The sequence below is a fragment of the Crocodylus porosus genome, unplaced genomic scaffold (assembly GCF_001723895.1).
Source record: "Crocodylus porosus isolate Cpor-Errol unplaced genomic scaffold, CroPor_comp1, whole genome shotgun sequence".
NCBI lineage: Eukaryota > Metazoa > Chordata > Crocodylia > Crocodylidae > Crocodylus > Crocodylus porosus.
Genome location: NW_017728907.1, coordinates 21830588 through 21843887, shown reverse-complemented (window position 1 = coordinate 21843887; position 13300 = coordinate 21830588). Strand labels below are relative to the sequence as shown.

Genomic DNA, 13300 nt, shown 5'->3' with positions numbered 1-13300 from the left:
CATGTGTCACAGCCTGAGTTGCTCCCTGCATCTGGGCCAGGCAGTATGGAAGAACCTGCTGTGGGCTGGACAAAATCCCTGAGCAGGCCAGATCTGACTTGCAGGCCATATTTTGCCGACCCCAATGTTAGCATATTATCTGAGAGGCTTGGGAATGGCAATTGGGAAGGATGGAGTCCACGTAATTGGCCCTTAAGGCAATGACCATGGACATCTGTGGTCATTATAAGTGAGAACCAGCTTAGGACGCCCTGGGGCAGCCTCCCTTCTCTTTAAAAATAACATCAAGGCATGGCAGACAAGCAAAGGGGAGACTGCCCAAGGAGTCATAAGATGGCAAGGGCTGAGCAGCTGCCAGGAGGCATAGTGACCACGCCAGGAAGAACGCTACACCCACACTGAGGTTCAATCTGGGTCCCTCCTAGTATAGGGACAGATGTGTGCTGGGTGCTGTAAAGCTCTTCACTTCAGAAGGCATGGGCCAAAATGTTGCTATTCACCGGACTGGACCGGCGAGAATCCTCTCCTTTCACACAGGGTTTGAGCAGCGTCTTAGTTCAGAGGTTCCCAAACTCTTTCTTATTGCATACCCCCTTCCAGATTTGCCAGCTGTCTGCATACCCCTACCAGCGTATGTTTTATATTTTAACCCCTTAAATACCAATTATAACGAAAATTAAATCCACTATTACACAGTTTTACCCGTGTACCTCCCCGAGAGGTCTTGTGTACCCCCAAGGGTATATATACCAGAGTTTGGGAACCCTTGTCTTAGTTGAAAGAAAAGGTGTAGTTCACACTTAAGTTTTCCTGTTTGCAGTATCTGAAACTACACTACACCAACCTTGAAAAGAGCTCCCCCTCCCAGGTTCCTGTATCTGCTCTACAGAATTAGTCTACGGGGCTTCTTTATTAGGCTTGGTGCAGTTTTTTGTAGAGCAATACAGAAGATACTAGCAGCCAGCCACTGGACAAGCTGACTGACTGCTGTTTTGCTATGTGAGATGAACATCATTTGGCACTCATAAAGCCATTGCAGCAGGACTTATTTGCAAGTGCATTTCGCAGGGAAAAAAACTTCCCCACATGTTAGTATCTCTGAGCTCAAGTCTTGCAATTTCAAATTCCTGCTTTGGCACTGAATTTTGTTTTGTCCATTCATTGTTATCTCTGCCTGAATCAGCAACAGCTACCTGTAAGCTGTAGGAGTCTGAAAAACTTGTTTCTGTGCCTCACAACCTTTTATCACTGGGAGAAAAGTTTCTTCCATCTTATGCTTGGAAGGAGTCAGAAACAAAACACATTTTCTTGAAAACTGAACACTTTATTAAGAACAAAATAATACAAACTGTTGCAGACTCTGTAGTATGTGTTCAGGATGTAACACATCACTCACTACTAAACCTATATTTGTTTCAAGCTACTGTGAACAATTAGACTGACTGGCAAACTTCTGTAGCAGTAGCAAAGGAACTGAGGAAGGAAACATGCACATTTTTTTTTTAGAGTACAAGGAAGACCTCAAGAGATTTCAAAAACCACCACCACCTCCCCTTCCTGGGCCTCCATACCCACCTCCAAAGCCACCTCTGTTGACAGCTTGGTACCCTCTATATCCCCCCCCTGAGCCTCGATACCCTCCCCCAGTCCCTCTATATCCACCACCACCTCTGTAACCTCCCCCAGAACCTCCTTGGTACCCTCTTCGTCCTTGGTATGAGTTATAACTGCCACCATAGCCACGCTGGTAACCTCCCCGTCCTCTGTATCCACCTCCATTGTCATATCGAGCCATTTTAGGTGGGCGAGGACCATCTCCATATCTGGGAAAGAAATTCAATTTTATCTTTAAGTATTTATAAACACATTGAGTTTTTAAGAGTCAACATTTTCACCCCCGGCCACAGTAACAACAATGTTCATCTGAAGATATGGACTCGTGCAGCACTTAGACCAGTTTAAATACACTTTAAACCCCAAAGTGGACAGTCAGACAAGTCCATTAAATCAGTTTAAAGCTGCCTGCAACAGTTTAAAAATGTACTTGGAAAAAAATCATACTCTTGTGAAAAGGTGCACCGACAAACAGGTATGTGTTATGTGTAAGCACTAAGCGTCCCATGACATGAACCTAGTCAGGCCTCCAGGCATCCCATACTGCATCATTCCTCAGCCTCCCAGCTAGCCATCCTGGTATGTGGCCAGAACTCTTTTCTTTCCCTTTTGGTGGCACCTTGGGGGACCCTCCCCCAAAAAAGAACAAAACAAAAAACAACTGCTTGTTCTGCCTGTGTTCAATAAAAAGCTATGGTTCTACAATCAGCTGTGTCCCTACTTGACTGCAGCCCCTCCTGTCCCCTTCAGCTCCTGGGATCCTAGAAAAGTGCATCCAAACACTCCTCTGCCTCTGGGCATCAAGCCAGGCAAGCACAGTGAAGAGTTCAGTCAGGCACAGGCAACTGAACTAATGTTCAAGAGAGAAGGGAAGGCAAAAAAGTGAAAGTGGCCCTAGACACAGGTCACCCACCCTCCAAGACCTCCGAAGTGGGGATCCAAGCGCTCCCCATTTCCTCCCCCGACCACTGTCACAGCAAGGCATTCTGGGCCAAGTACGCACTCCCACTGCCAAGTGTCAGAGCCACAGTACTTTGGCACTTAAACAGTGACTCATACCTGGAATGCTTGGGTATTACACGAGTGGACACCTCTGACCCATGACAACTGTGAACTGGTTTCCCAACAGTGACAATTGTTACATGTATCCACATGCGAAGACTTTCCTGGTCAGCCCTCTTATACAAAAGATTTGTTGCATAAGTTGAAATGAATGAATGTATATGAGGTAGGGCTACAGGAAGGGAAAGTGGTCTTGTGGTTTAGCTGAAAAATGCCCTACTCTGGAGACCTATCCCAGCTTCTAACAAGGCTTTCTATGTAATGCTGAGCAAGTCACTAGAAGTAGCTTTTTCAGATACGGTAAAGACAGGGACCAGAGAAGGCCCCCTGCCTTCCTCTGCAGTGCTGTCTGCATGCATGCCTACTATCTTCATTTCAATCTACTTTTTACTTAGTCACTTTCTATTTCCTCACCTCTCCCAGGTGCGATACACTGGAAACCCTACACCAGTGGGTCTCAACCTTTTCAGGGTCAGGTTTTTGCATTGTTCCCCAACTTTTTTAAATTTGAAAAGACCCTGCCTAAGAAGACATTTTATGCTGCCTCACCTTCAATGATTCTCACCTAGGTGCCAGTAGGTAAAAGTGCACTGCACACCTGGTACACTGCCAGGCCAGGAAGGGCTGGGGCACCCAAGTGCACTCCTCCCTCAGCAGGGTTGTCTGATAAGCCAAAGCAGGCAGGAGAGCTGGCTTGTGTCCCAGCTCTTCCTGGTCCGCCCAATATGGCACCTGGAAAACAGGCACACAGGATAGGTGGAACTGTCCCATGTGTGTTGGTTTCTGAGAGGAGCATGGAAGAACTGAACCGGGAAGGACTGGGGCACAAGCTAGCTCTCCTGCCTTTTTTTAGGATTATCAGAGAACCCTAATGAGACAGGAAAGCCCCCACATGCTGCAGGCCCTTCCCAGTCTGGTTGTGCACAAGGCATGCAGAAAACCCTTACCTGGCTGCTGTGGCAGCAGCAGTGCCCACACTAAGACAACCCTGACAGGGTTACTGTCATTGCTGAAAATTGTTCTGTAGACTAAACAGTAAAAATTGATGCAAGGGGTATGAAATTGCAAGCAAGCTAAATATTCCTGCGTAGGTGGAATTTACATGTACATTTACAGCAATGTGCTCAGAAGACACAAAAGATATAGTGCCCATCTTTGAAAATCTAATCAGAACCAAAAGTGCCAACATTTTTACATGATATAGAATCACAGAAAATTAGGGCTGGAAGGCACCTCAAGAGACCAACTAGTTCAGCGCTTCCCAAACTTCCTCAGCATGACCCCATTTGTGACCCATCACTCCCAACCTGCAACCCCCCACGCCAGCAGGACCAGCCCCAATTAGATCATCCCAGCCAAGATGCATACATTATCATCCTACATTATCACCAATTGAAAATAGGTATAAAAGTTTTATTTCCGTACTGGTTATGCATATCTGGTAACCTGTTTCCCAACTAAAACCCAACAGTTCTCACTGGCATAAGTTCACATGTTTCAGCCTTTGGAATTTGCAGGTATTAATCAGTAGGAGTGGAGCAAAGATCCAGTGGTACAAATGAGCAGGTCTGAGCTAACCTTGTATTGGCAGCCATGAGGTGGATGCCTGCTGCTGAAGGTCTGGAGATCTGGCGTATCACATTTAACATTCGCTCGTTTACAGGGTCCAAATGACTGATGATTTCAGGTTCTTTAGTTACTTCTACAACAAGAGCCTCCATTGCTGCACGTAGGGCGGTGATGCAGGCAGCTGCATCATGGGACATCTTCAATTTGATCCTAGGACAGAAAAAATGACATGCTACAGATAACCTGGGACTAGAGAAAGATTCAACAGAATGGGTATTTAGTAGGTCTTGTACAAACCACCATGGAAACAGGTATCTTTGATTTTCTATTTCTTATCTCCTAACAATGGGAAATGAAATTAAAAACCCAGGACAGTGTGACCAAAACATACTAATTTTCTAAACTGACAAGATAACAAAAAACAGTTAAAACAACTGCCAAGTATTTGGCCTGCTGTTCTCTTTGGACTCAGAACACGGGATGTACTGCCAATTACATGATCCAGTGGGGGCCAGCCTTTTTGGCAGGCATGCCACAGATTAGCCCCACACCTTCCCTGAGTGCCACTCTGATACCCTTTCCCTGCCTGCTCAGCTTTTGGCTTCTGCAATGTGCTCCCTGCCTGCTCTGCTTTCTGTTCTCTGTCCTATCTGCCACAGTACTGTCTGTCCCCTCCCAATCTATGTGGCATACATGGAGACTGTCCCTACCACTTGTGGCACTCATCCTGCAGGTTGGATACCCCTGATATAACCCAAGACAGAATGCTACAACAGGTCCAAAAGTGCAGGGGAGCCTCAACCTCTGAGAATACAAATCATTTTGCTATAAAGCATCTGCCAACAAATAGCAAACAATGTTTTAATTATTAGAAGTAAGCCTTAACAGATCTGGGGAGTTAGCTGTCAGTAATCTTGTTTTACAGAATGGGAAACTGAGGTAAAGATGACAGCTTGGCAGAGAAAGCAGCGGAACCAGAAATAAAAAACCCAGTACTCCTGATCCAGCTGCTGTGCATTAGCCATGAAGTTAGCTTTCCCTCTGCTTGTCTACTCATGTGGAAGCAACTCTTATATCACCTTACGCAAACTCAAAAACTGAAAAAGTAGCTTTCATGGACTTCAGCCAGGTCCTCATGTTTTTAATTTAGGAACCTAATCTATAAAATAAAAGGAGCTGCCAAAGTAAACCATTCCCTTCCTTACACACACCAAAGATAATGCCTTGTTGAAATTAATCTGTTACTGCATAGTCTGACCTACATTTTCCCCGTTCTAAACATACTTTTAGCTGTGATACCAGCTGCTTCCCTTCAGTCATTGCTCTCTCGCACACTTAAACATCCATGATCAACTTGGAAATTCATACCAGTCATCTACCAGAATGATCTCTCCATCAGATAAGACTTTCTTTGAGGCAAACAGGAGCAGCTGCAGTGGGCTCACCAAAGTCATTCCTTTGGCAGAGATAGCTCTGGTTCGGATCTGCAGGTGGAAGGGGGAAAATAAAACCCCAGATCTTAAATAGGAAATGAAAACTGTACTACTTTGCAGTGTCCATGGGAACTAAAAAATACACAAACACAAAATAATCCCAAGATTGTGATTTAAAAGGAACAGTGACGAGACAGATGCTTCTTCCTGATTTGGCAAGCTCTCCAAAATCAGACTGGGCTGGTACAAACCAAAATTCATTCCTGTTTTAGAGCTGTTAAGTTGACCACGTGATATGGGTTTGGGGTCTAAATGCAATTCCTGTTGAAGATGTGTTACTCTGGCTGCTGGCAGGCATTGAGACAGTCATGTGAATGGGGTCTAGGGAACTTTTTGCACCATCCTCAAAATGTGACCTGTCATGCCAGATGTGCGTGGCAAGCAATGTGATTTTTGGGTAGGACATAAAATTCCACACACCACAAAAGTGTAATTGCCAGCAAAAGGGGAGGGGGTAGTCTGGGACTACCCCATGTTGAAAATTGGCACATTTCAAGCTGGCACATTTACTGTCTTGCCCTGAAGGGGCTGTAGTACAGGGCTGTAAAGTGGGGTAAAGCAGCAAATGTTCCAGCTTTAGTGATAGGCACAAGGGTTGGAAGGTTACCCGGGGAAGCAAAGGGGCTTCGCTGCTAGGAGGCCTGCAACTCTCCTGCCCAGCAACCCGCTGTTATCATTGGGACTGGACAGCTGCTGGTACAATCTGTATCCAAGGCTGACAATCAGCTGACTGCTGGGACACCACAAATTTGAGTTTATGGCACCATGTTTTACATGCAAGATCTTTGGAGCTGGTTTGCCATTTTCTGGTGCTATCAATGTTTACGGTGCCATACACAGCAATATGATATATATTATGTTTCTGGTGCAATTAAGTCTGCTCAAGCCCTTTATATAAACCATTTCATGTTTTGTCAGTGTTGACAGAATACACTAAGATGACTGAACTCCCACTTTAGAGATGGGCTGTACAACATTTGGGATGCACCCTTTCTGTGATGGTGCAGCACCGACCTGCCTTTTGGATTTGTCAGACTCCCCCCAGGTACTGGGATTAGACAAACATCCTTATATTGCAAGGCTGTAAGTTGCTGGATAGCGTTAATACATGTTCATTTCAAGAAATAAGCCAATACTTCTTGTACGTATAAAGAGAACCTTCAAAACATGGTCCGAACATAAAACAATAATATGATACCAGCTTATAATGGCAGCCATGAATATCTGAAAAGCTGCCATTCATCTTAAAAGGTGTGTCAACAAACCCCACTCTAAAGAGAATTCAATTTTATATGCATCATTTCCAGGATTCAATGCAGTGGCAGATATTGTGGAGTGCAATGGAACAGCTAGACATGATAAAGCCTTGCTGAAATGAGGAATTCAAATCCCTACCTCCCAAATGCATATCTAAATTTTCCTCCTTCTTTTGGGCAGAGGCAGAGGGGTGATGAATTACCACTTGCCACCTTCAATACCCAAAGTCTCCCATGCATTCTGACTGAAAACCAAAGCTTCCTGAATGCCAAAAGCTACAGCTGTCCCCTTTCCACTTCCTAAAGCCTCCAACTTCTCTCTGATTACCTGTCCAGCAGTTAATTTAATTTGTCAATACCAAACTAAGCAGCACACTGAATGTTCAATGCTTTGGGGCCATGCTAAATGTAAATTAAAACAATAAATACTACAGGAATCCTGAACCGAGCTGAAGACGACAACAGTGAGAGGACAGCTTTGAACAAGGGCTTGGTACCAGAAAATTCCAGGCCGGAAATCCACCATGTTTTACTAATATTAAAGTTGTCACCTAAGGAAAAGCAATCCAGTGCCTAGGAGGACCTTTTGAAGTGAAGCAATAAGGATCAGGGTAAAGCTTGGTGGCAGGGAGAATTTTAGACTCCTTACCTTTTCCCCAAAAACAAAGAAAGGACAGGGATACTTTAGGTCCTGGCTGCTGAAAGGGCAGTTGACAGACGATTTGTGAATGAGTGCATTGCGCCCCTCAGTGGTAAGAATTTTCCTTTTCTCCTTGTGGTAGCAGACGTTAGGGTACACACCAAAAGCAAGCAGGGAGATCACAACATCCAGATTGTTATCTGGTCCAGTGTTGTTAAATGGTTGAGTCACCAAGCATTCTGTTGACAGAACAGAAAACTGTCTCTTATCCAGATCTGACAGAGTACAACTTAGCTAAATTAATTAGTCAGGATATCAGACTTGACTGTTTATTGACCTGGGTATCTGTTCACACAGACATCTGTTCTCAAGTCTTCTGCACCCAGAAGATGATAAAATTTACTGCTATTTCACAAAAAATGTATTTGCCGTCAATACATGAAACACATTTTCCATGATTCAAGAGTAACATGATTCAAGAGAACTGAAAATAAAATCAAATTAAAAAGAGTCATTTCCCTTCTCTCCCAGTTTTTAAAAAAAACCAAGGAGTCACAGGCTTGTTTGGCAGTTGCTGCATCGGCCTTATCCAACTTTCGTTTTGGAGATGTGATCTCCTAGAGAGGCAGGGTAAATGTTACTAACGTGCTTCTGGACTAGCCAACCTATTAATAAAATTTAAGATTACTGCAGTACTTAACCTTGAGAGCAAAGGGAGGGCAACTATTAAGTATTATTAAGCAGAGTATTAAGATATCAAATCCGTCTGGACCTTTTAACATGGAACACATTTCCCGAGGAAGTTAAACGAATTCAGAACCTGGTCACCTTCAAGAAAATGCTGAAAAACCCTTATCATCAAAACACCTTTCATCATAAAAATAGATTATCACTATGCACCCCTCCTGCTGCACTTGCCAAGAATGGCTTTCCAGCCCTGTATCTCTGTTCTGATCCTGGGGAGGGGGATGGAGTGTCCCGAGTGACTGACTTCCTTACCATAATGCAAGAGTTGTGAGCAACTCTGCAAGTGACAATCTCGATCTTCTAATCCAGAAGGAAATGTGAATTTGAAGCACATAAGAATTTACCTCCATTTCTTCACTACACTCATAGATCCTTAATTGTAATTGCTAAGAGAGCACAAAATACATCTGGACAGACCCACATGAAAATCACTTTAACAGTGGCAAACACTACTATGTACATGCATGTTATGCTAGATCACAGCACGATGACTGGCAAATGAACAGTTTAAAACCCACTCAGCTTTCAGAATGAAAGAGGACAATAGGGAATGACTACTTTCATGTAGTATTACCTTCTGGGAAGCCAGAATTAATGAGAATATCTTTGAGCTGAATTTTGGCTTCCCAAGTCATGCGAAGTGTAGCCATGTTGAGTCGTTTGTGTTCACAGAATCTTATTTCTGCCTCTTCACCGCCCATTCTAGGAATGAAACAAAAACAGACCAAGCTGGACTTGAGAAGCTCACATCAGGAATAGGACAAATATTACGTCTTGGCCATCCCAGCCATTTGGTCGCTTGGTCAGGTTCTATGGTTATTTGCCCCACTTTAACCATAATCTTCCATTAAATTCTGCACTAAACCAACAATTAACAAACCTTGCATCATCCCAAGCCTGGAAGACTGAAAGTAGGGCCACATGATCTGAAAACCTATTTCCAGCAAAGTTCCTGTGCACGTAACCCAGCCGTTTACCCTCATTGATGAAAGGCTCGGGGAAGCAGGTGGCAGCAGAGATGGTACAAACAGCATCCCCAACACTGAAACAGAAACCACAGAAGCAATTTTGACAGGGCTGTCCAACCTGTTAGACCTCCTGACATGAATAAAACCTTCCTGCCCAGAGACCCCAGTACCTTAGCGCTCATCTCATTTCTCAGCACTCCACTGAAGTAGCATGTTAATTACTGTATTTACTGGATTATAAAACAATCCCCAGTAACTTTATTCGATATATGGAAAATGTATATGTTTGATAGTTTTTCAGGTACAGATCTAATTACTGGAGGTTTGGCTTGAATTTGTCAACCTCCCCTGTGCCCTCTACCCCATCTTCCCACCTTCCCCTGTAGCCTTTTTCCCCCAATTAGTCAGACCTTGCTCTCCCTGACTACATGGAAGTAAGGAACAAATTTGGAAAAAATGACCTGGAAATAAACATGGCTACTGCAATTTGCATATAGTACCCATAAACTTAGCTTATGTAGAAATGATTCATTTTACTTTTGAAACTGCTGCAAGTTTTAAGACAGTTACTCTATAAACACATTTCTAAGTAGCACTTAAGCACCTAGTTAAAGAAAATACAAACTTTTTTTAATTTTAAGGAAATGTTTTTGTGTTCCAAGCCAAATCAGCTAAATCAATTCCAAATTTGTGAGTCATTCAAGAACCATAAGAGGCCCTGCTACTGGCAAATATCCTCCACCCCCACCTGGGGCTTCAGATGCTTCCAAATCATTTGGCGGGTGTCCTACGTGCACGCCCAAGCCCAGAAGCTTGGGGTTCAGATACCCTCAAGTTTTGCTTGCCCCCAGCCATATGGCTGCAGGAGCAAACTAGGAAGGAATCTCACACTTCCATAAAGTGGGTATAAAGCCAAGATCTTCCCACTAGAAATGAAAGTGGGGGGTTAACTATACATTACCTCTGCTTAGGTACTACCCTGTGCCAGAAAAGCAGTTATCCCCAGCAAGTAAGAAAAGTGCCTTAGTGGTCATGGTATAAACCAAGGCTGGGTAAAATGCGGCCTACCAGGCCATTCTACCTGGCCCACGGGGCCCCTAAAAAATTTAGAAAATTAATATTTATCTGCCCCTAAGCTGCCTGTCATGTGGCCCTCAATGGCTTGCCAAAACTCAGTAAGTGGCCCTTTGCCTGAAACAATCGCCTGCCCTGGTATAAATGACACATGATATTAGTCCAAAACCAAAAGGCTCATGATTTACCATATACTTCATTGGGCTGGGCCCCACCAGAGTCAACAGTATTTTAAGCCATGATAACCCCATAGCTCAGCATATGTGTGTAGGCCAGATACTCCCCACAAAGAAGCCGTGCGCTAGCTAGCCCCCAACTTGTGACTGGAACCGGGTGTTCTTGTCATGAGTCTGGGGAGCCTTCAAAATCAATATGGAGATGAAGTACAGGGCAAATTGGTCTGGCTTCAGCTCATAGAGGGCAGGGCCCCACTTTCATGTGACAGGCTGAGAGGGGCCGATAGATTTTGGGTACACTGTTTGGGGGCCCATTTGGTGATATTTGCCAGGTATCTAAGGCTGGTGAAGAAACTGCCCGGTTATCAGAGTAAAGAGGAAGTCTAAGTGCATGCAATGTAGTGGCCCACTGTGAACTGAAAAAGAGTTGGCACTGAGGGGGGCTGTGCTCAGTGGGAAATCCTAAATATCTTTTCCAGGTGGACTGTACCTATACACGTTACAGGCTTGCATGATTGAGTTTTGCTCAGTTGATAGAATTAAAATCTTATTTGGCCCGCTTGACCTGAGACACAAATTTATTTGTTTTTTGAAGTGTTTTATAGTCACTCTCAATGTTGGCTGCATTTAATCAACTTAATTACTGAGCACATGCTGCTTTTAGCAGCAGTTCAAAGACAGGCGATGTATTTGACATAGTTTCCATGCATGTGAATGTAAGATGGGGGGCTGGTTTCCCTGCTCTGACTGGGGGGGAAAGAACACCTCATCTATTTTAATACAATAAAAGCCATAGCACTTCCACTGTGTGCGTCTGTCTGTAATGCTCTGGGCCCACTGCATATGCAGCGCCCAGAGCCTTACAGACAGATAGACAGACAGACAGAGGGGGCCAGGGTGTGATCTGCTGCACGGGGGGAAGGGAAGCAAGGGGAGGGGTGCGTGGTTTGTGGCCCTGCGGGATGGCATGGCACATGGCTGTGTGGGGGCATGGCATGGGAAGCAGGGCATGTGGCTGGAAGGTGCTGTGCAGGGAGTGGGGTGTGCAGCACGTAGCCGTGGGATGGTGCACACCTCCCACGCAGCACCCCATGGCTACACCCCTACCCTCTCCCCCACCCCTGCATGGGGATCACCCACCAGCTGCAGCCCGGAGGCATGGAGGGGTGTGGCATGGGGCATGTGGGGAGCTGGCATGGGGGTGTGTAGGGCCCAGCACATGGCTGCAAGGCGGGGTGCACCCCCCACGCAGCACTCTGTAGCCATGCCTCCACTCCCTCTGCCCCCCCATGGGGAATGACTGCCAGCTGCGGGGTGAGTGGGAACGGGGCACGACTCAGAATGCCAGCAGGAGAGGGGCAGGGAGGGAAGAGCAAGGATAGACCCAGAGCAGCAGGGGGAGGGTGCAGGACAGATGTGAATCTCCAACCCCACTCCGCCCCCCCTAGTCATTCATGACAGGCATTTTGCTAGTTATTCAAATAAATATGGTACTTTAAATTCTAGTTATTAGAAATTTACAGCGTGAGTGTTCACAACAAGCACCGTCTCTTCCTCTCTTCATCCACTAACAGTACTATTCAATACCTTTGGGATAAGCCTTGAACCCCTGGACTGACATGATTAAACACAACGTCTATCTCCTTCTGTGTGATGTTCAGACTCAGGGTTCTTTTAGTCTGTCCTAAATACTAATTGTCCACATCTCCCCATCTATGGCTCACCCCTTTCTTACTAATATTCGAAGTCCCATTCCCTCACTTCATAATTATTCATCCCTGGTTGCAACTAGGTATTTCCTCTTCATTATATAATATCTGGCTTCCCATACTCAGCAATACTATTTCACTGATGGATTTATTAGTTCATTCGTTTTTCTATACCTCACAATGACATTCACGGCCTTTCTGGATACATGCTTTTTCTGTACAGTACATGCATAAAGATTCAGAAACCTAGGGAAATAACAGAGAACCCACCATTGGGACTGATAAACTTACTAGAAAATGCAGCCCATTATCATCATTTTGCCAAGACGAGGTTCAATTGGGAGTCTTGCCAGGATTCTTCCAAGAGGTGTCAACTCATCATTGGAATCCAGGGCATCCAGCTCTGAAACAAAAGACTTCTCTGTCAGCAAAACAGTTCCGGCAATTACACAGTCCAGCCAATTACTAACTAGGTAAGAGATGGAAATGTTTTACCTGTGATAGACCTCATCTTCATTCTTATGCCACAGCTTAAAAGCAATTGGTTTTTCAATACTGGTTACACAAGGGCAAAATATATTTTTTTTTAAGAAGCTTTGTCCCAGCTGAACCAATCCTCAGCAAACTGTCACTAATAAAATCAAGTAAGCTCCAATTATTTACTATTTGCTTTACTGACCTGGGAAGCTTATGGTTTTGCTGACTAGCTAAACTATTCAATCATAACATTTATTGAACTGCATTAGGATAAAACCTATGAATTATACCACTATTATACTTAAAAGTTAGAGCTGACCCACAAAGCAGAAACTTATGCATTCTTTCTGTGTGTCTATATGGTATAAAGATGGCATGAAAATTTTGGAGGTTGAGGGAGAAGGGCATAAATTTTGGTCTTGCTTACTATAAAGTCTCTAGGTTAAGAACCAATGAACAACATTGTGAGAGTGAAAAGACTAGAAACCGAAACAATAGAGGAAGAACATTAAATA

The 13300-nt window shown here is 44.4% G+C and overlaps 1 protein-coding gene across 2 annotated transcripts in view; it reads right to left on the bottom strand.

Moving 5' to 3' along the window:
• Nucleotides 1–1303: 1303 nt before the first annotated feature.
• Nucleotides 1304–13300, bottom strand: part of DHX9 (DExH-box helicase 9) — a 48377-nt gene continuing 36380 nt past the window's right edge. For both annotated transcript variants that reach the window (XM_019530960.1, XM_019530961.1), the window contains 7 exons: nt 12600–12711; nt 9262–9423; nt 8956–9083; nt 7644–7873; nt 5614–5729; nt 4255–4455; nt 1304–1823 (listed from right to left, as the gene is read on the bottom strand). In XM_019530960.1, coding sequence (XP_019386505.1) covers nt 1532–1823; nt 4255–4455; nt 5614–5729; nt 7644–7873; nt 8956–9083; nt 9262–9423; nt 12600–12711 — 1241 coding nt within the window. In that variant the 3' untranslated portion in view covers nt 1304–1531. The remainder of the gene's footprint in view (nt 1824–4254; nt 4456–5613; nt 5730–7643; nt 7874–8955; nt 9084–9261; nt 9424–12599; nt 12712–13300) is intronic.